Source organism: Ilyonectria robusta (assembly GCF_021365365.1).
Source record: "Ilyonectria robusta strain PMI_751 chromosome Unknown BGZ61scaffold_24, whole genome shotgun sequence".
In the NCBI taxonomy this organism is placed as follows: Eukaryota; Fungi; Ascomycota; class Sordariomycetes; order Hypocreales; family Nectriaceae; genus Ilyonectria; species Ilyonectria robusta.
The window spans coordinates 611,039-631,824 of NW_025764458.1; the positions used below are offsets into that span (position 1 = coordinate 611,039).

At 54.0% G+C, this 20,786-nt stretch overlaps 10 protein-coding genes across 10 annotated transcripts; 5 read left to right on the plus strand and 5 right to left on the minus strand.

The window, feature by feature from the left end:
* Positions 1 to 2,312: 2,312 nt before the first annotated feature.
* BGZ61DRAFT_460366 (glycoside hydrolase superfamily) lies at positions 2,313 to 3,716 on the plus strand. The gene is made up of 4 exons (XM_046247021.1): positions 2,313 to 2,458; positions 2,545 to 2,569; positions 2,630 to 2,861; positions 2,919 to 3,716. The coding sequence occupies exons 1-4, from the start codon at positions 2,346 to 2,348 to the stop codon at positions 3,593 to 3,595; spliced, it is 1,047 nt and encodes a 348-aa protein (XP_046098735.1). The 5' UTR covers positions 2,313 to 2,345; the 3' UTR covers positions 3,596 to 3,716.
* Positions 3,717 to 3,877: 161 nt separating this feature from the next.
* BGZ61DRAFT_557326 (uncharacterized protein) lies at positions 3,878 to 5,488 on the minus strand (the record flags this gene model as incomplete). The annotated part of the gene is made up of 1 exon (XM_046255682.1): positions 3,878 to 5,488. The coding sequence occupies one exon, from the start codon at positions 5,486 to 5,488 to the stop codon at positions 3,878 to 3,880; it is 1,611 nt and encodes a 536-aa protein (XP_046098736.1).
* A 789-nt stretch (positions 5,489 to 6,277) lies between these two features.
* On the plus strand, positions 6,278 to 6,994 carry BGZ61DRAFT_460368 (uncharacterized protein). The gene is made up of 2 exons (XM_046247022.1): positions 6,278 to 6,469; positions 6,524 to 6,994. Exons 1-2 carry the CDS (start codon positions 6,301 to 6,303, stop codon positions 6,703 to 6,705), a joined length of 351 nt encoding a protein of 116 aa, XP_046098737.1. The 5' UTR covers positions 6,278 to 6,300; the 3' UTR covers positions 6,706 to 6,994.
* Positions 6,995 to 7,100: 106 nt separating this feature from the next.
* BGZ61DRAFT_363858 (Rad9-domain-containing protein) lies at positions 7,101 to 8,670 on the plus strand (the record flags this gene model as incomplete). The annotated part of the gene is made up of 4 exons (XM_046241462.1): positions 7,101 to 7,214; positions 7,268 to 7,405; positions 7,460 to 7,823; positions 7,883 to 8,670. The coding sequence occupies 4 exons, from the start codon at positions 7,101 to 7,103 to the stop codon at positions 8,668 to 8,670; spliced, it is 1,404 nt and encodes a 467-aa protein (XP_046098738.1).
* An 84-nt stretch (positions 8,671 to 8,754) lies between these two features.
* On the minus strand, positions 8,755 to 9,846 carry BGZ61DRAFT_363796 (regulator of chromosome condensation 1/beta-lactamase-inhibitor protein II; the record flags this gene model as incomplete). The annotated part of the gene is made up of 1 exon (XM_046241460.1): positions 8,755 to 9,846. One exon carries the CDS (start codon positions 9,844 to 9,846, stop codon positions 8,755 to 8,757), a length of 1,092 nt encoding a protein of 363 aa, XP_046098739.1.
* Positions 9,847 to 10,194: 348 nt separating this feature from the next.
* BGZ61DRAFT_363631 (uncharacterized protein) lies at positions 10,195 to 12,034 on the plus strand (the record flags this gene model as incomplete). The annotated part of the gene is made up of 5 exons (XM_046241451.1): positions 10,195 to 10,310; positions 10,479 to 10,531; positions 10,655 to 10,734; positions 10,803 to 10,914; positions 10,998 to 12,034. 5 exons carry the CDS (start codon positions 10,195 to 10,197, stop codon positions 12,032 to 12,034), a joined length of 1,398 nt encoding a protein of 465 aa, XP_046098740.1.
* Positions 12,035 to 12,385: 351 nt separating this feature from the next.
* BGZ61DRAFT_289227 (uncharacterized protein) lies at positions 12,386 to 13,462 on the minus strand (the record flags this gene model as incomplete). Its single annotated transcript, XM_046238554.1, has 4 exons — positions 12,386 to 12,607; positions 12,662 to 12,991; positions 13,045 to 13,212; positions 13,265 to 13,462. Coding segments are annotated over 4 exons (918 nt in total), but the record flags the coding sequence as incomplete, so codon positions are not given.
* An 897-nt stretch (positions 13,463 to 14,359) lies between these two features.
* BGZ61DRAFT_460385 (ribosomal protein L32e) lies at positions 14,360 to 15,490 on the minus strand. The gene is made up of 5 exons (XM_046247023.1): positions 15,392 to 15,490; positions 15,285 to 15,324; positions 15,023 to 15,147; positions 14,802 to 14,923; positions 14,360 to 14,738 (listed from the first exon to the last, which is right to left on the minus strand). Exons 2-5 carry the CDS (start codon positions 15,322 to 15,324, stop codon positions 14,630 to 14,632), a joined length of 396 nt encoding a protein of 131 aa, XP_046098742.1. The 5' UTR covers positions 15,392 to 15,490; the 3' UTR covers positions 14,360 to 14,629.
* Positions 15,491 to 15,701: 211 nt separating this feature from the next.
* Positions 15,702 to 16,341, plus strand: BGZ61DRAFT_537595 (ribosomal protein S9; the record flags this gene model as incomplete). Its single annotated transcript, XM_046254556.1, has 3 exons — positions 15,702 to 15,770; positions 15,844 to 15,915; positions 16,051 to 16,341. The coding sequence occupies 3 exons, from the start codon at positions 15,702 to 15,704 to the stop codon at positions 16,339 to 16,341; spliced, it is 432 nt and encodes a 143-aa protein (XP_046098743.1).
* Positions 16,342 to 17,026: 685 nt separating this feature from the next.
* BGZ61DRAFT_113555 (AAR2 protein-domain-containing protein) lies at positions 17,027 to 19,278 on the minus strand. Its single transcript, XM_046236969.1, has one exon. It carries the CDS (start codon positions 18,785 to 18,787, stop codon positions 17,249 to 17,251), a length of 1,539 nt encoding a protein of 512 aa, XP_046098744.1. The 5' UTR covers positions 18,788 to 19,278; the 3' UTR covers positions 17,027 to 17,248.
* Between the last annotated feature and the right edge of the window lie 1,508 nt (positions 19,279 to 20,786).

A 20,786-nucleotide genomic window follows, 5' to 3' on the forward strand; every position in this document is an offset into this window, starting at 1 on the left:
GACGTGCAAGACGGCCCGTATCCGAAACCCCCCAGAACATTCCGAGACTGTGTAGCACGAAGGGCCGTGAGGCGGGCTCGGATGCTGTTGACGAAGCTCATCAGGCAGCGCGCTGTTGTCGACCCAAACACGCCGTCCCGACGGATCTACCGATGGCAACAGACAAGCTAAAGATTTATTAAATCGGCACGACGCACCTTGATTCCAAGCAAACATACTCCTAACCGTATAGAGACAGCGGTTGGGGGCTATCAAGTCCTACTGGTTCAACCAAGCATTCGTCGACCCGGCACTCTCGAACGATAGCGTCCGCTGGGTCTAGTTGTCGCGCTATCTGCTCACCTCTTGCCGTTCTCGCCATCACCAACACGAATCACAATCGCCACTCTCGGGGGTGGAAGGCGAAGAACCGGGCGTCCCATGTCACAGCTCTAAGTTGGCGTGAGCAATCCCAAGGGTGCATCTCGCGGTTCACGGCCGTCAGATACAGTACTACGGAATTACCAGGGGGTGATGGGCCGATATCCATTCCATTCAATCAGTGTACAGGCTGGCGTCGTGCAAAAAAACCGCGTGGCTGGGAACAGCTATCATGGCGTGGCCAACGGCCTGTCTCCTGAGCCTCTGCATCCCAGACATGCCTACAGCGAAGGCGTAAAGTGCCCAATCACAGCAGCAGGACGACAATGGCCGAGCTCAAGTCGACGGTTTCATGATTCCCGGTTCTTAGAACAACCAAACCATGCCGGAAGCCGTGATGCAGGGGATAGGGGAGATGTTCTGACAAAGCCATGTGGTTTCGTCGTAACGAGACAAGGGAGGCCAAGGGAGGCCAACGGGCTGTGGGGGAACACTGCAGTCGAGTCGCGTGGATGACTAGATCCGCGGCATCTTGTGGGTGTGCGTACGCATCGGCCCGAGTCCGAGGTTCAGATACTGTAGCGACCCGTGCCAGGGTTCTTCTTGTTTGCTTGTACGCCGGAACATGACGAGGCTGGCGGCGAGGAGGTGGTTACACGCGCCCACCCTCGGGGTGTTGACTGAATTCTCTCGAGATTGAACACTCGGCGCCTCGGAAATGAAGGGTTACTTAGGCACTGGTTACATCCGCCGGATCACGATGACCGCGAAATCGGTCGCCGGGAGACGACATGATCACCACAACTGTCTAGTGCGCTTGGCCATGATTGCTGTAGCAAACTAGCATGATCCCTTGCCTCCAATCTCATCACGCACTTTCCGAGAGGAAACTCGAGGAAGTGATCACAGTCACAGTCATGAGTCTTTTGTTGGTAATGTTGGACAAAGTTGCGTATCTGTCGGCGTCCGTGATTGTCTGAAAGAGATGATTGTCCAACGACAGACGCCACCAACCTAGCAATATCAGACTCGAGGGGAATGAGGGAGTGACTCGGGAGTATCAAGTAATCACTTCAGCAAACACCCGATCATGTTTCCAACGGAGTTTGAATGGCCCATCTCAGGTTGATATTGGACTGGTGGGGAAAGGGGACCGGCCGTCGGTAGCCAAGGTCACGGTGGGAGGCGACAGAGAATCCTGGACTGACTACATGACTCTCATTCAGCTTCAGAGTCTTCGGCTACCTTGGCAAAAGACCTTAGTTTTCGACGAAGCGCAAACTAACTCTCTACCATCGTTCCCCATGGAGTCTCGGGGTGCAACTGTAAAACTGGGCTTGCTTTGGAGTGAGTGTTACCAACCGGAATGTCTCTAGACATTAGCATCAAGACCCAGAGTCTGAAAAACGGATACTGAGTTGACCATCTGCGCACTAAACATCCTGCATGCCTCATTCACATGATTGTATAGAATCTGTATGACCTGGTTGTTGACCCGCTCGAGGTTATTCACGGTGCAGGCTTAACTAAATACCTTCAAAAAACCCCATTCCCATCTCCAAATCCGAGGTCGCTGACGTGATATGAAAAAAAAATACCTGAACTGTAGGAGAAATGTATTGTGTTGCGTGTACCAAGGAGATGACAGGCGCATCATCCCATACAGCGTCGATCCACTTGGATGTCTAAGTCGAGATACTAGATCAGATAAGTCAATCTGTTTCTTCGCTCTTCCAGACTTTCGATGCTTCAAAAGCTTAAGGTTATTATTGAAACTTGTACTTCTTACAGCAGGTACAAACGAATGTCCGCCTCGAAAGGCTCACCTAGTGCCTCACCACGGTGTATACGCTGAGTCCTGCGGGGTCCTGTCGGTGAGACCAGCACCTGAAGCCCTGTGGGACCTCGTATTAGATCCCTCGTAACACCCTGCCTTGTCTCCGTCCTCATCATCATCATCTTGGCAATTTTACGTCAATTAAACAATGTCTCAATATATCAACGCCGTTTACTATCCTTCGTGGCGCGTCTACAAGGACAGGCCGCCATCTTGCCTTGATGTCGCGTCCATCACGCACATCTTCTATGCCTTTGTCGGGTGAGCTCCCTTACCCCGGAATGAATGATGCTACACTGAAATACCCCAGTCTGCAAATCGCGGGGACTTGAGCTAACATGTCCTAGTGTCAACGAAGACGGCACCCTTCGAGTTCGCACCCTGGTGAGATAGAACCCCTTGTATTGCTAGAACTAACATGATTGACTCAAGGCACTTGACGAATGGGCCGATAACGATAAAGAGGTCGATGGAGTCAAGGGGTGCCTCGCTGCAGTTGCTCAGCTGAAGCGCCAGAATCCTCACATCAAGACAATCGTATCTATTGGCGGCGGCGCCAGCAGCAAGGAATTCCCCAAGCTCGCCGAGAGCGAATCTGCGAGATGCACATTTGCCAGCGAGATTCGGGAGTTTTGCGAAAAGCACGAACTGGATGGTGCCGACAGTGAGAGTCCCCCATCCTGAATAGAACTGGACAGCTCACGCTAATCGTCTGAACCAGTTGACTGGGAACATCCCCAGGATCCTGATGCAGGCTGTGATTACCTCAAGTTCCTCCAGGAAATCCGCCAGGCTCTTCCGTCACCCCAGTTTCTATTGACCAGCGCTCTTCCCGTGGGAGAGTACTGCCTCAAGCACATCGATCTTCCCGCCGTCGCCGAGGAGCTCGATTTTCTCAACCTCATGTCCTACGATTTTGCTGGAGAATGGACCGACGTCTCCGGCCACCATGCGCAACTTCTTCCGCCAAGCCAAAACCTCGACGAAGTCTATCCCGCCCTCCGTTCCTCTGCCCATGGTGGTGTCGACTACCTCTTGGCTCATGGCTTCCCCAGCCGCAAGATCGCGCTGGGAATTCCGGTCTATGCGAGATACTTTGCTCAAGCGTGCGGGCCCGGGCATCCATTTGAAGCGTCTGGCGAGATGGACTACTGCGATTTGCCGGAGCGGTGGGTCCAAGAAGCTCATATCGAGGATGTCAAGGCCACTGCTTCGTTTGTGGACGACGAAGGAGACAAGGGCTTTGTTTCCTTTGATGTTCCCAGCACCGTTCAGATGAAGGCCCGTTATGCCAAGTCTATGGGACTCGGTGGCCTGTTCTACTGGACTGGGGCTGGTGATAGGACCGAGGGTGAGAGTCTGGTCGCCTCTGGCTGGCGCGAGCTCCAGAATTACTGAGGAAGAGGTTGACTTTATGGATTAAGATGGTCACAGCTTACTTTGGGGTTCCTTGTGTAGTATTTGAGTTTTCATTTGTCCCATACAATTCGTTAATTAGCCAACTTTTTGTTCTCTATCATCCTTTTCCCACTAACATGTCTAGAAGAGAGCCCAAACCTCACATTTGCGGTGCCAAAAGCCAATCTCCCCCAGGTCTACTCTAAAGTGTCCCTCTCTGGGACTAAAAAGTTCTCCTGTCCGTAATACCAATTTCGTACATATCAAGTACTTCTCTTGTACTTAGATTCCCCTTTCGAGGTCTCGGACGTACAAAATCGATTCAAGGTCGTCGAAAGCAGTGTTTTCCTGATCCTCCATGGGCTCATCATGGTCCTCGCCAATTGTCAGGCTTTCCAGGTTCGTGGGGCCCTGAAGCAAGTTATCAATCATTTGACGGTGGTGCTTAAGGGCCTCCTCGGCATCATCGAATTCTCGGTTGGCAGCGGACTGCTCAAGTCTGCGAGAGGACTCGCCGTTCGTCCGGGTTCTAATGAACGGCTGGGGAGGGGCAAGACCTGTCAATGAATTGGTTGGTAGCGGAGGAACCGGGATTTGAAAAACCTGGGCCATGTCGAAAAAGGATGCCCGCCGAGCTGGGGCAGGCTGGGGAGGCTGCGAATCCTGGTTCAAGCCGTAAGCTGAAGGTCCTGCAAGTGCCGGCGTCTGAACAGCTTCCGGGTCCTGAACAGCTTGATACTGGCCGTATTCTGGAATTCTTGGGAATCCTGCGAATGTTGGGTACTCGGAAGGCGCGAAGACTCCGTGAGGGTTGAATTCCGGGAATTGTGGTAGTGCTTGAAGAGCATAATCTGGATCAAAAGCAAGGGGATCCGAGGAGACACCATGGGCCTGCTCTTCTCCTTCTCCTTTTTCTTCTTTCACCTCTTGGGCCTTTTTCTCCATCTTAGCCTTCTCAAAAGAAATCTTAACCTCCTCTCCCCGTGCCCTGACCTTGTCGTCAAATGGTCCACCTGTTACTTTTGGGCCAAAAACGCATCTGCGTCCATAAATTTCCCAGCAGGGCACACAAAGCCGCCAAGCGAGCCAGCGGCAGAACTTGAGTTCACGGGCATCGCCGAACTTCGCAGAACAGATTCGGCAGGATGTGCTCGGGTCTATGAGGGGCCATTTGGATTGACGGCTCTTTGCTGGTTGTTCGACTTGGGGCTGGGGTGCCGCCATTTTGGCTCGTGCCTGTGGTGTCGCTCGAGACGGGTTTCGGGCAGGAGTCCTGCGAGCACGAGATGGTCCGGCAGTGCTTTGCTGGACTGGATCTGATGACCCACGCTTGGGAGCTCGAGGCAGAGTTGCTGAGCGAGTTCGAAGACTGGAGCGTCTCTGAGACTTGAGTGTGCGGCGTCGAGTTGAACCTGCCGGCCTTTGAGGGAAGGCTAGGGGAGTGCTTGCGACGCGAGGCCGGAAACCATATCTGGGCGCAGAATCCGGAGTGCTGGGCAGAGCTGGGCCTGTCGACCCCCATTGAATGGATGAAGTAGAACTTCCCTGGCGAGAGCGGAGACCGTATCTAGGCTGAGAATCCGGAGTGTTGGGTAGAACTTGGCCCGTCGACGCTTGCTGGGGAGTTTGAGGAGGATCTGTCAAACGAGAACGAAGGTTGTTTCGTCCCTGAGAACTCGGAGTGCTGTTGACATTAGTCTTCTTTGTCTTTGCGTCAGGCTCGTTGTCACTGCTATTGGAGTCGGAGTCAGAGTCGGAGTCAGCGTTGTTGGAAACAACAGCAGCCCCACGGGTCCGTTTGGGGGGATCAGGACGGGAGTTGGTCGGGGCAGACTGACTAGGTGCTGTTTGAATACGCCGGGAAGAACGGCGACGAGTTGGGTTTTCCGCCATGTCAGCTAGTTCTTCGGCTCTGAATCAGCCAGCTGAGATGTCGAATGGATTGCTTTTTGTTTCCAGTTGCGATGTCTTGATAGACCAGATGCTGATGACGAGAGAGAAACGACGGTAGTCCAGTCGGGAATATTGAATTGACTTATAGTTTTTTCGTTGCCTTGAGTCTGTCTGTTCATTGCAATTATCTATAGCTGTTTAAGCGTTCCATTTCTGGAGTACTATGTGTTTATGGCAGTTGATCCACCAAGACCCAACGGTGGGAGCCTGGGGATTCTCTTGATGAACATGATCGGCGTGTAAATTTTTGTTTAATCCTTCACATTTCAGTGTCACAGTTGCTCTTGTTCGTGGGTCTGCTGAAAATCTTGTGCATATCTAGGTGTTCGGTCGTTCACAGCTTCAGCGAGGATGTTCTTTGAACATGACATCATCGCAACATCATCGCTTGAGAAAGAAGACGCCCTCTGTAATATCGCAAAGTCCCAGGGATGTTTGCACCACTCGTTGTCAAATATATTTTTTATTTGCACGGCATTTCCTATGCTTATACAAAATTGTGTAGACACGTTATGGCAAGCTTGTTGGCTTCCAGTCGCGATAGCCTTTGTATGCCCTCCCCGATTTAGATATCTCACAGGCACGCACTGCGGATCCCGGATTTAGCGGAATTGTCTACCAATCGGACCTCTCGCGTGACATTGATATAGATTGGCTTAAATTGTAATAAAGCTGATACCCATCAGTTCCATCCAGTGACATCCATCTCAACTCAACCCTGTTCTTGCACCGCCACATCAGCTACGTCATGGATGCCCACAAGCCTCGACGGCTGTCGCGTCCTGTCAAGCATGTACAACAACCAAGGAACTTGTCCAACCAGAAAAACTGGTCTTTATAAGAACGATCATCCACTTCGCATTACCTTATTTCCCCTCATCAAACCTTTCTTGAACGACACTTCACCGACTCCTGCACCAAGTAAGTCCAGTCCCCTCTTCGGATACCAGATTATTGTGGCGCTGACTAGAGCAGAGCACCACATTTACCCACCTAAAGTTCAACGCCCCAACAGCACCGCCAACATCATGGGTCTCTTCTGGGGGAAAGGCATCGGCGGCAAGCACTTTGGTACGAGCGTACACGTTGATCGTCACGGTGTGCGACGTGGGCCATGGCGCTTCTCAATGGGAAAATACAGCTGTTTCCGCCACTAATGGTACAATGAGAAAGTAGACGCCTTCACTGCTACGGAAGAGTTGGCACACAAAGGACCACGAAGGAACAGCAAAGGCCCATACCTAGGTATCAACTATGAGAACTATACGATACAAAGAATGAATTAATGCAACATAAGCTATGAAGAACAAACCAAATAGCGTTCTCCCATTTTTTCTGTGTTGAATGGTAGTGATATAGGGTAAATGCATACAACGGGATGTATGCATATACCGGATCCTTCCTCGGTCGCACCCAAGCACAGTTCTGCTAGGCGGCGGATGAACGTGAACGTCGTCAACATTGTGCAAGCGAAATGATGACCAAAAAACCGTCTCCAAATCGCATTGGTTCTCTTTAATGTGTCGCCGATGATATCATCTGACATGGAATCATGGCGCTTCTCAATTTCACTCTCAGCGAAGAGGGCGTCTCCGCATTTCGCGACGCCCTCATCTGCCTGAACAAGTTCAGTGACGACGTCTCCCTCGAGGCACGAAAGGACTCCGTGGGTGCTGAGCCATACCCAGATCCCTGCCTACCTAGCTGACAGCTACCCAGTTTGTTCTTACCACTCTCAACACGTCCAAGTCTGCCTATGCCAGCGTTAGGTTCGCTACAAACAAGTTCTTCTCCCGCTATCAGTTTCAAGGCAGTGGCCAGTTTCGTGATCGTTTCTACTGTACCCTATACATCCGAGTATGTCGGAAATGCCAAGTGAAGTGTTTGATGCCATATCTAACATGTTTACAGGCCCTCATATCTTTGTTCCGAAGCCGCACGGCGGCAGATAACCAGAGAGATGTCGAGAAGCAGACCCTCATCGAGCGGTGCGACGTTGCCATCGAGGATGGCGAAGGAATCCAGAGTCGGTTCATCGCTCGAATAATCTTCCGCAATGGATTGACCTCTACGCACCGCCTGCCTTTCGAGGTTGCGGTTCCAGTTCACGCCAAGTTCAACCGGCAAGATTCTCCACATCATTGGACGATTTCATCACGGACATTGCGACAGCTGATGGACCATTTCGGCCCTGGCATCGAGTTTCTCGACATTAACACCGATGGCGATCATGTGAATTTTACTTGTTTCAGTGAGAAGACTGTCAGTGAGGATGGTGCGTCTTCCCCACTGGATGAATTATCTAGTTGATACCCGCAAACTGACACACCTAAGCTGTCCTGAAGAAACCCCTTCAAACATCCATCGCCGTGGAGGCTGATGAGTTTGATGATATCGATGTGGAGGATAAGCTTCATATCGTGATCTCTGTCAAAGATTTCCGGGCAATCATCCAGCATGCGGGCATTACTGGCAACGATATCTCGGCCCGGTATTCGGTTCCCACTCGTCCTATTCAGCTTGCTTACACGGGTGATGCCATCTCGTGCGAGTTCTTGATCATGACCGTCGGAGAGAGGGGCAGCAACCCAGGCCAAAAGACAAAGAAGGGCCGCAAGAATGCTGCACAGACTAACGGCCCGCGCCTCGAAGCTACGTCTCGTAGAACGAGCGTGGCTCCCTCCGAAGCACCACAGGCGCAGCCTCAACCGCCTCTCCCTTCACGGCCACAGCAGAACCCGACTCCGCAACTCAGCGCTGCCAGAGCCAGCGCGTCACGCATAGGAGCGTTTGACTTGCGCCCGTCGCAGAGGCCGCCGCCTCCCCCGACTATGAGGTCGGAGAGTTTATTCGTAGAGGACGAGGGCTGGGAACCTGTGAGGGACGAGGACGAAGATGCCGAGGAGGATGCGAGACTAGAGTGGGATCATAGTGTGGACCCGGTGAGTCCCTGCGATTCTCTTCTGCACTTTGCTGAGAAGCTAACTCTTCTAGAACCCTTCTGCTATGCATATGAGCCGAGTGGAGGACCGACAGACAGCAGAACCCGAGGGCGAGCGTCCAGAGCCAACGGAGGACCAGTCTCAGTTCTTGGAGCCTACACAGAGGTTGTCGGATGTTAAGAACCTGGCCCTCTTCCCAGACTAAGGACCCACGGCCTAGCTGTGGATGCGATGCAAATTTTGCCGGCATTGTGGATGGCCATCTCACTCATCAGCTGTAATGAATACCCAACTGGTAGCGCACCCTGCACCGACTGCGCCTATCTTAGATCCAGGGGGAATGAATTTTGACGACGCAATGACGTTCCATCTGCCTTTCACATCATTGTTCTCAACCTGAGGTCCACAGTTCCCGTGTTCGCCCCAACCCCATGAAAAGACATCACCCTCAGCTGAAAGGGCAACGACATGTTCACTACCAATGGCAATCTTGCTGAGCTTCGGGAGCTTCGGTGGAGGGAGCTGTCCATGGTCGTCCCGGCCCCAACTCTGTAGCTCGTCGTCCTCGGTCAAAATGTAGACATTTCCCCAGCTGGCCCCGACGTCCTTCCATTTGGGAGCGGGTTGAGGCGCGCCGGACTGGATCCCCCACTTGTCTGAACCGAGCACTTGAATGTTTCCACTCTCAGCGTCGCCGAACAAGCAAGAAAACGTGCGGCCACACACGGCCCTGGCGACTTTGAACGGAACGCCTTCGATCTTGCGAGGGGCGTGAATGACCTGCGCAGGATCTCCAGCCTGGCCCTTTGACCCGTTGCCCCATCCATAGACATCGCCGTTGCTCAGAACCGCGACGACGTGGCTCATGCAGGCGGCAAGGTCCACAACTTCTGTCCCGGGAGGTGGGAAGTCTTTGATCTCGTTAGCGTGCGGTGTCCGCACAATGAGCTCGCCCAGGCCCAATTCTCCCTTGCCACCCATTCCAAAGCTGAAGACCTTGGTCTTTTTGCCTTCTGCGTCCTTGGCGGCGACCACGGAAGCTTCCCAGGTCGCAGCGATCAGGGCAATCTCCCCAACCTCACTCTCTCCGCCCCTGGTGAGTTTGATCTCGCGGACTGCAGGCACATCGGGACCAGACGTCAAACCGCAAGCCCCGGGCGTCGAGTCTCCACTCCAATATAGCTTCCCAGTCTCGGTAAGAAGCAGCGTGTGGTTTCCGCCGGCGACAATTTTGACAATGGGCGAGCTTGGTGCATCGGGTTCGAAGAGCACCTGTTTGGGAACCGAGACGTCTTCCTTGTGGCCAATACCAAGCTGCCCGGAGCCATTTGAGCCAAGCGCGAATACTACCTCCATAATCCCGACCGTCAGAACCGAGATTGGAGGGTTTGGTTGGACCAAAGACGTAATCAAGCCTGCTCAACCCGGGTTCTTGATGCCTGAGAGCTTTTCCCCCTGGATGCATAGGCGCATCGTTATATCGCGGCACCCAGGTTGGGGACGAGCTTACGTAAGTTTTTAGCGCCAGCGACTATGAAAGCGACTTCTGACTTTTTTTTCTTTCATCTTTCATGACTCCCACTCACACATCAACCACTCTCTCTGGCTTCGCCGCAGCCCACGCAGACTTGGTAGAGAGGTGGCCTGCGGCTACAGGATGTGATCTGTGCTCTGTGCTTGTTTTCCCATCGAGCAGCAGATACAATGGCTTCACCCGCTTGCGCCGTCCCGGCCGGGATGGAAAACTTCGTCGTCGGTCTGATTGGAATGGGCGACATGGGCAAGATGTACGCCGAGAGGCTGTCTGCCGCTGGCTGGAGGTAAGTCGGGTCGCAAACTTTGCATCCCCTTCTCCAGCCCTTTGTTCTTGTGGTAAGTCACAATGTTCGCGTCGCGAAATCTCTTCTTCCCTCCCCCTCTTATGATGACAAGAGCGCATTTGGCTCGAGTACTGTGCAGGGGCATCTGGTGGCCGTTCCGGTCCTCAGAACCGTCCCTGTGCTCTCGATGATGTTAACCCTTGCTACCTTAACTATACTTTGTCTGAAGATCATCCTCACTACTCTTTTTTCACCCTCACCCTCACTCGTACCAAGACGCTAACTTGGACCAAAGATTAGGAACACCTTTCTCTCACTCTCGTGATGCCCGACCGCGTGCCGAGTGGCTAACGGCGGACCTAGAATTCTGGCCTGCGACAGGGAAGAGAACCAGGAACAGCTACAGAAAGAATACGCTGGAAATGTACGGCTCTTGCTACCTGTCTGGTGTACCTGCTCCCGCCTGGCCAGAACGCTGAAGCTTTCGAATAGAAAAATATAGAAATTTGCCTCAATGGTCATTATGTCTCCCGCGCAAGCGACTACATCATTTATAGCGTCGAGGCCGGCGTCATTGATCGTGTGATTTCCCAGTATGGACCATGTATGCGCCCTCTCCCACCCACGTAAACCCCATGAAGCCTAGAACACATCATGTCTAACCACGTCTTCTCTCCCCCTGTGCAGCCACCAAGCTCGGCGCCATCGTGGGAGGCCAAACATCATGCAAATCTCCCGAAATCAAAGCCTTCGAGGCCCACCTCCCTGCCGATGTCTCCATCGTCTCGTGCCACTCGCTGCACGGCCCCAACGTCGATCCCTTCAACCAACCGCTGGTCCTCATTCAGCACCGCGCCCCAGATGAGGCGCTCCACAAGGTCGAGGCCGTCCTGTGCTGTCTCCGCTCCAAGTTCGTGTACCTGACGGCGCTGGAGCATGACCGCATCACGGCCGACACCCAGGCCGTCACGCACGCCGCCTTCCTGTCGATGGGCAAGGCGTGGCACGCGAACAAGCAGTTCCCCTGGGAGCTGAGCCGCTATGTCGGCGGCATCGAGAACGTCAAGGTCAATCTGATGCTGCGCATCTACAGCCAGAAGTGGCACGTCTACGCCGGACTCGCCATTCTCAACCCGGAGGCCCGCGAGCAGATTTCCCAGTACGCCAAGAGCGTCACCGTGCTGTACAAGTTGATGCTGGAGGGCAACCTCGAGGGCCTGCGTGAGCGACTCTACAGTGCCCGTGACAAGGTCTTTGGCCCTTCTAACACCTGGGACACGCGCCCGCTCCTCGAGCCCTCCATCCTCTCATCTTTCTCCCTAGGCACCCCCACTGACGAGCCACGTCCTAACAACCATCTGTCGCTGCTCGCCATGGTCGACTGCTGGGCGGCCCTAAACATCGTCCCGTATGACCACATGCTCTGCAGTACGCCGCTGTTCCGCCTCCGTCTCGGTGTCACCGAGTACCTGTTCCGCAACGAGGACGTGCTCGATGAAGCGATCCGCACCGCTGTCGAGGACAAGACGTACCGGAGCGATGACCTCGAGTTCACCTTCGCTGCGCGCGGGTGGGAGGAGTGTGTGAGCCTGGGACACTTTGAGACGTGGGAGAAGCGCTTCGTGAGCACGCAGCAGTTCTTCGAACCGCGGTTCGAGGAAGCCAAGGTCGTGGGCAACCAGATGATCAAGAAGGTGCTGGAAAGCTTGAAGGATGAGCCCTAGCTTAGTAAATATTTACAATAAGCAAACAGTAAACCCAAGTCAACGAACTACTCAACTACTCTCCTTGCAAGTGCCATCTTCTCGACCATCTACTAAGCCAAGACGGCATATTTCCTGTCCCTACTCCAATCGTGGCTCAGTATGCTGGGCCTCCGTCCTAGGCCCACTGATTTTGATGAGGTAGTCGGTGCTTTCATCTACCTCGGGTGTAGAGACGCAGCTAACGTGCTCCATGACCACGCAGTCGATCTTGTATTCGTTGATGGGGTGGCGTGGTCGCACAAAATCTCCTTGAGATGTAAGCTGTATAGGATCTTTTCTAGGTTCTTCTGGCTCCTTCTCGGGATCCTTTTCAGGCTGCTCAAACGCTCCTAAGTTGTCGCATCCGGGCGAGTGCGTCAGCTGACCAGGAATTGAGGGCCTCAGGGATAGAATCGCCTCCTGGTCAAGCTCAGATTCTCCGCGGTGATTCTGCCAGAGCCCGCAACTTCGCGCTATCTGGTCTTCTAGCATTTCTATCATGCTGAGCTCCGACGCAAAGGAGATCTCGCTGAAGCTGTTCTCGGATCGAGACTAAATCCTGTCAGCATGTCAACGACCTTTTCAATCGTCTGCCTTGGCACTTACTGGAGGGGGAGGACGTAAACCGATTGTCTTGAGAATCGTTGCATCCACGACGGGTCGCTCGCCCAATACGTGAAAGCCGAACCCCGTGGCTGCGGTTGGTGATAATTCCCCGTGTACCGCCGCGGTCAGGCTTAAAAAGGACCGGTCCGCATATCCAGGCCGACAAAAGGGGCACACTTTGAACTGGCACTCCTCATCGTCGGCACAGATCCATCTACTGCTGTAGTTGAAGTCCTGGGCGCGATCGTCGATACCGTTTGTTTGACGAAAGGGTCCGAGGAGGACGGCGCTATTCTTCCGGAGCCGCTCTCTCTGGATTTCCCCGTGTAACTGGTCGTCGATATTAGTACAGCTGCTTGCTCTACCCATTAAGTCTGGCTTACATTTTCCCTTTGTCGTAATATAGTAGCCACTTGCTCTGGTCGGTACGCGGCTAGCTGCTCGGGGTTGATCTCGTCGAGGAAGCTCAGCTTGTCCTCTCGCGCCGCAGGGCTACCCTTTCGTATCCCCAATTCCTCGGTCAAAATCTGCCCTAGTTCATCAAATGCAGTCTCTCCCTATGTCAGCACATTCCCAAGCCCTCGTGGACAGCACCGTACTCACGGTGTAGCCTCTCGACGCTGCCTGCTCGATCAACTCATCCCGGTCCTGGGTGCACCGATACACCCACCCAAACGAGCCCGGTCGATGGCACGACTCGCAGATGAAATCGACCCCATAGAGGCGGGTCATTGTGAGGTGGGTGCACTGCGGTTGGAACCCGAGCCGGGTCTGCCGGCCAGTAACCCGTCGGTACGCCATGGTGTTGAAAGCTGAGAAGTTGGCTGCGTCAGTGGACCGGAATCTGTTCGTGTTCTAGAGCCTATTGGCATGGAATTGCGAAGGATGATACAGGCCTCGTGCTAAAGGCCTAAGCTGAAAATGAAGGATGATCCAGGTGTAAGTGATGCTGTTGCGAAGCTACTTGTGAATCGATACAGCCAAGAGAGTGACGGGCGTTGCACGGTCTGCAAACACGGAGAAAACACACCGTGGTTGAGTGCACAAACGACAAACATGACAGTGAAGAACTTCAGCTTGCAGCCCAGAGACAAACGGCTGGCGATGAGTGCCGTCTGCGAGGAAGTGCGAGGCAGCTGGCAGGGCCGCCACACTAGGTAACTACGGCAGTTGCCCCCGTGGCTCACCAATTTGGCTCCTGCCTAGCATTGCCTGCCCGTAATAACTGCATGAGTTTCTACCTCTATTCCAATGCCTTGATGCTTCGGGGATCTGCCTAACCCCGAAATGTGCATCGAGTTACCGTTACATTAACCGTAGAGCTTGCCAGCGAAGTATGCAGTCCAAGCCAAAAACGACCGTCAAACACGTCACAGTGATTTTCCCCCACCATCCCAGACACAGAGTGCTGACCACCATCCCACCTCCAAGGAAATGCACGTTTTGGGCTTGGGAAAAAAGAAACTGAGCCCTTGGCTGTTCATGACCGTAATAACTAAAAGAAGGTTAACCGGAACATTTACAGGTCTCGTTTGGCGAGCTGGGGGTGGCGTGACAATGTCATGGGAGACCGAAAAGTTGCCCAAACGACCATAAAATGTTGAGTGGGACCAATTCAGACATGAGAAAAGCGGCAACGTTTAGGTATTGCATATGGACACGTATTCAGAGAGGCAGTTCACAATGGAAGCGTCGACGTTGGCATGAACCTTGGGTGGGGACCCTAATTTGGGGTTTTCAACTATTTCCTTGCCTCGTCCGTAAACACCAGGTCATCATCAAACCTCCTCAGCGCCCTCACTGGTTCATGTGGCTGCACCGTGATGTCTTATTGGCAATTGAAGCCCAGTCATGTGTCGTTCAACGGTGCGTTATATTCTCTAGCACGAGTGTACATGCCAGAACCGCAAGCAACGCAAACCCTTTCCGATGCAACCGTAAAGCAGCCCAAAACCGACCCAAACCCTTTTACACCTCGGTCGTGACCTTCGCCTTGGGGTTCGTGACCTTGACACCTAATTGCTTCGCGCGGGCAATGATGTCAATTCGCTTTCTCGAGGAGACGTTGTGGGCAATCCTGTGCGCTGTTAGCAAAGCGGGTTCGGGACACGAGAGTATCGAATTTCGGGACAAAACGTACTCGGCGGCGAAGGTGCGGTTGTGCATGAGGAGAAGCTCGACGTCCTTGAGGTTGCTGACAAGGAAAGCCTTGTGGCCGGAGGGGGTCAGGAACTTGGTCTTCTTGTTGGAGCCATAGCCGATCTGAAGTTGAAATCGTTAGCCACCTGTCCGGCATCGAAACATGCAGACCACCAGAGAATATTCGAGCTCTCTGGCAGTCGCAGCAGAGTCTGCACATACCTTGGGCATGGAAATGGCACCGCGGAATCGTCGTCGGACTCGGGAATCGATACCCTTGGGCTTGCGCCAGCTAGGGTCCACGCACTTGAACCGATCACTCTGGTGACGGGCGAAGCGCTTCGTGCCTGCACACACACCAGTCAACATCCATGTTCCCAAGAGAATTCCATTGCCGGCCTCCAATGTCGTCGTCGAGCATCGTCGCGGCCGGTCGGGGCGGCGGGGGGGAATTGTGCGGTGCTGCGCGGGCAAGTGTACGTACGCTTCTTCACGATGGGGACGTGCTGCTTGGCGGAAACCATCTGGACGAGAGGGTCAGTATTTCTGATCTTGTGATGATCCTGTCGTCTCGAGCGAGGTGGTTCGTACCTTGACTGCGGGTTAGTCGACGGGCTGGTTGGCTGTGATAGTATCCGGCGTGAGGTTCTGGCGAGGCGAAATTTTGGCAATGTCAAATTCGGCCGCTAAGTCCAAGGGCTTAGGGTTTCCATCACGTGCACCACATTTTTTTCTGGCGCCCCGTGGTGCGGCGCCCCAGGGCCCCACCTAAAGTGGCCTAGCGGCTTCCGAGGGCACAAACCCTTTCTCTTGCAAAAATCGACAGGCGAGCTAGACCATCTCAACACGTCCCGCAGCTCGTACCTTCACAGCACCTCCGGTAACCAGACAATCAGCAATCATGTCGACGACCCAGAGCGTGCAATGCTTCGGCAAGAAGAAGACGGCCACCGCCGTCGCCCACTGCAAGGTTCGTAGGGAACTGCTGTCTCGAGTTTGGAGAGATGGAATCACGAAATGCTAACGATGACTTCGTAAAATAGGCCGGTAAGGGTCTTGTCAAGGTCAACGGCCGCCCTCTCAACCTCGTCCAGCCCGAGATCTTGCGCTTCAAGGTACGATAATTGAGCCCTCTGCGAGCCGTGAACACGGTCCCACCATCGAATTCAAAATTACTTGGGAACGAAAATCCACGGCCGCATTGACACATGACGATATGGAACGAAATGCTGAGATTTTTCACTTCACAGGTCTACGAGCCCCTCCTGGTTGTCGGCCTCGACAAGTTCGCCAACGTCGACATCCGCGTCCGCGTCACCGGTGGTGGTCACACCTCGCAGATCTACGCCATCCGTCAAGCCATTGCCAAGTCCCTCATCGCCTACTACCAGAAGTTCGTCGACGAGCACTCCAAGAACCTCCTCAAGCAGGCTCTCGTCCAGTTCGACCGCACCCTCCTCGTCGCCGATAACCGTCGGTGCGAGCCCAAGAAGTTCGGTGGTCCCGGTGCCCGTGCCCGCTTCCAGAAGTCTTACCGATAAACGGTCGGTTTGGAGAGTACGGAGCAGCTCGCCACGTCCATGCGGACGCCGTGTGGGCGTGGCGGTTGGGTGTTGTGGGCAGTGCGGAAAAGGGATCGGAGTCACATATTCCCTGGTCTGGGAATGGGTTTCCCATTGGCATTTGCATGGCCTTGCTTTTGGCGGATTGTAAAGGATCTGGCAGGCAAATGAAATCTTCAAAGTTATCGACGGGGTTCATCCTGCATGAGACTGTGATGTGCTCAATGAAATGGCTCAACTTGCCCTGGACTCTGCACCTTAATGACCGAAGTGCTTTGTGAGAGGTCGCATGATGTACTCTGTTGGCCCTCATGACGTTTACAGTAAATATATGCGTCCAGCATTCGCGCTGAGTCTGTAAACCTACTTTGCTGCCAAACCTGTTATCACGCCATGTACACCGCCTAGGGAAAGACTGGATATAGCATTGTGCTGCCCTCATCTCATCTCGGAAGACTGTTAAGGCTCGTAAATCCCAATACTCCTATACCCGGCGTGGCATCGAGGGGCCTCTGTTCAACTTGAGGGAGGCATCCCCTAAGAGCAGACCAAAGATAAAAGAGCGGTTGTATTCAGAAAAGCACGCGGATGCTGCCCCGCCCATACCGGGAATACTCCAAACTCCTCCTGTGTCATGTGTCTCTTTTTCCAATGCCTTGTGATAACCATATCCACCTCCTTTACACACTCATCCTGTCAGTCTCTCTCGATAGCCTGAACGTCATCATGTCTCTCGTCGTGTCCGTACCAACTTCCGTCGCCCCTGACGAATCCAATAACGGCGCGAACGCATTCGCTGCCATTGCCGCCATCGCTCGGCAGCCACTCCCCCAGCACGCCGTCCCCAATGCCTTGGGGCCTGGAACGTCTTCATAGCTCGCCGTTCCTAATCGTTCCACGAGACCAAGTCGCGCTGACGACCAGACTCGTCCAGCTGAACCACCTCGGGAGCCCACTCCCCACGCTCATCCTCAGCTTCGAAGTCAGTAACCTCGAGCTCCACCTGTTCGCCATCCTCCATCATGACATTTCCTCGCCGTAGGTAATCGCCACGGAGATCCCAGTCTAACTCTGAGACAACAGTTGCTTCGAGTCCAGCAAAGGCGGTGCCCACGGAAAGCTGGTCCGGGGAGATATGGGTTCCGAGGCCAAGCAGGAGCTCGTCGAGGCGACGCTTGTATACAGTAAGGGCAAGACGGAGGTCCCGGGTCTGGGAGTCCGCATAGTCTAAGACAGAACCATCCAGCCAGGAAGTGCTATAGGAGAGCTGGGCGGCAAGTGAGCGTATGAAGGCGGCAGCGAGCACAGGACGGCGAGCAGGGAGAAGGTAAGCTCGAAGGATGAGCTTGAGGAGCATGTGCCACCACTGTTGGATGCATGAGTCGTTGCCCAGGTGCATGCCGACCACGAAGGCGAACTGGAAGTCGCCAACAATGTCCTCGGGGGCCAGGCCGCCGTTCGTGTTATCAATAAGGGAGGTGATATAATGCGTCGCATCAGTCGCGTCGAGCGTCCGGTCAGCGCCAGAATTGCCTATTGAGTATGTTTTGGACTGCTGGTTGAATGTAAAGTTGAGTTCGCGGGTCTTGAGCAGTGTCTTCGAGATGGACCTGTCCAGTTCCATCTCTCCAGCCATGAGGATCGACCCATTCACGCGGTCTCCGGTATGGACCATCCAGTTGTCATGAAGCTGTCCTGTAATGCGGCTTAGGACGCCTTCAGAGATGCTTCCCGTCAGCTGCTGCCAGATCTTGAAGTTCCTTTCAGAGGCAGATGGCAACAGGTTGCCGTGAGCGACATTGACGGCTGAAGGGTCGGAGTATGGAACGAGTTTGGAGTGGAAGGTGTCGAGATTGTCAGCCTGTATGCGGGCTTCGGCGCGAGCAGACTCGCTGAGGACTTCATTGAACTTGTCCCACTGTATAACATGAACAGTGTCAACTCCGGTAGCAACGATCCAGAAACCGCAGCGAGCAGAAAGGCCGGCTGGGTGGGAAACCCAAAAGAAATGAGGGCCAGGAGGGATATCTCTGACGCCGCCAAAGTGCTTGGCTGTAAATGATAGAGAGTCGTATCCAACGGTGAGGACTTCTGGGAGGTCAAGGATGAGAACTACATCGCCGCCTCCCATGCTATGCCTTAGAGAATCTCGAGGCGAGGCGCTGAGCGACTTTCCAAAGCTAGCCTGTGATGTTCTATGTTGTTGTTGTTGGACGCCTTGTCTAACAGGGGGATCCAAGGAAGGCGGGCCATCGTCGTCATCCTCCTCTATCATAGGGTCGGCAGGCTCATGCACACGCAGCGTTCCAAGAGGATGCGCTCCAATAACAGAGACTGACTTGACAGATGCGCCTCCAGCGGATGCACTGGAGTTTGACTTGGCGAGCTGGGGGATGCGATACGGCAACGGGGCGTTGGGATCCATGCCGGCTGGAGTTGGTGAGCCTGCGGTGAGGGCGATTATGTGGGTACCGCGGGTTAGCTGTTGAGGCCAGTATGTATGAGAGTCGCGTCGTAGATCTGGATGAGTGATGGTTGAAGTCGTTGTTATGAGGTAGGTTGATCTGCTGGATGCGATGTGGTTTGGTTAAGCCAGGCAAGAGTTTACGGTGTGGCGGGGTAGTTTGAAGAAAAAAAATGAAAGGTAGTGGAATCCTTGCGCAATGCCACCCAAGGCAGCAGCTGGGCAGATGAGGCAGCGCGGAATGGAATGGTTGAAGATATCTCAAGCCTGGAAACTTGCGAGGCGACAGAAATTAGTTGGTCGTAGGTGGTAGAAGAACGCGGTGGGCAGGTGGGTGGTTACGACGTGACGTTGAAGCAGGTTCTCGTCATCAGCCACATTCAAGGCAGGAAGGAGGTTCGACGGGTGCACGTCATCCCCTCATTCTGTCATACTAGACGCAGCAAAGAGACGGCGAGGTTAAAAAGATAAGAGAAATTAAACACGCAGAAGACATGAAGAAGACAAGGCGCAAGCCAAATCAAATTTCGCACCACCCGCAGCCCGCAACTCTCCCCTCATCGTCGTCTGTCGGCTCCAACTCTGCCATCCTCCCGCAGCAGCCAGGAACCAGTCCCAGGCGCTGCAATCCCCCGCGGCCGCCACAGCTGCGACCACTTCCGCGCCGGGGACGAATAAATCGTGTCGCAGACGATGCAAGACAAAAGTCATTCCCAGAGTTTCGTACCTGCCGATCTCGAAATCAAAATCAGCTGGCGACATGCCAAATCATACACCCCTCCAGCCCTGCAAGCCTCTGCCGCGGTCCTTATTTGTACGACACCCAGCTGCTCGTCTCCTCCGGCCCTCTCCTCCGGATTTCTCGGCCGATTGACCTCGTCCGTCGTCCGTTCCCCAAAATCTATTCAACGGCTTATTGCATAGACCCAGATGTCTTGCGCAATGAGACGAAGGAGCCGAAAGACAATGCAGGCTTCCCAATCTATTTTCCGCAGTGAGGCCCATCATGTCATTCCGGCTGTGAAGCCTTTTATCTTCCAACGACCGACCCAGCATCAGCAATCAGCACACATCCCACACCATCTCAATACACAAATAGATACTACCCCAACTCCGCGAAAATCGACAACTCCCCAATCCGTCTTTGCGAACCGGGTGCGCAACTCTTCCCCACGACCTACTAAACCGCTACGTAACCTGTCGGATCCTGTCCAAACCAACACACCAAAAAACCGGGACGATGTAACGGGTGCTCCATATCAACAGCGTCAGGCCACGCGCGCGCAAACCACGCCCACACCCCCAACATCGGGACTAGACGAAACAAGGACAGAATGAAAAAAAAAAAGCAGTCAGGTCTGGGTACTTACTCTATTCACTGGGGCCCGCAGGGCTGGATCTATTATACTGTACGGGGCCCTCCCCCTCCCCCCCAAGATGCCGCTGTCCGCCGCGTCAACGGCAGCTACCGAACGACCCGGTCCCTGTCCCATCGGGCATTTTTTGGGGGTCCTTTTGCTGGCCTTGCACGTTGCACAGCGCATGCACACGCCGCGTTAAACCCTGGCCGCTGGTGCTGGTGCTGGTGTTGGTGCTGGTGCTGGTTTGGAGGGGCTTGGTACTCGCTTGGTTTGGTTTGGTTTGGTTCTGGCGCCGTCGGGTTTCGCGTGTCGACCGGGGGTGCTTGGCTTTCGCTGTTGTTGCCTCCCCTACTAGTTTGGTGGTTTTAGGGGGTTTAGTTTACGTACAGCCCTCTATAGTCCCTCCCTTGTTTAGGTTGTTGGTTAGTTGCTCGGCGGCGCAAGTGCGTGCATACTACCGGCAACTATGTGTGCAGCACCACGTATGTTTTCCGCAACTACGGCCCAGGTGTAGGTGTAAATAAAATGTAACGAAACGCCCTGGCCGGTTTGCTGGTCGTTCCCCGGTTCTCTTAACCCGCTCAACCCCACGCACGCCT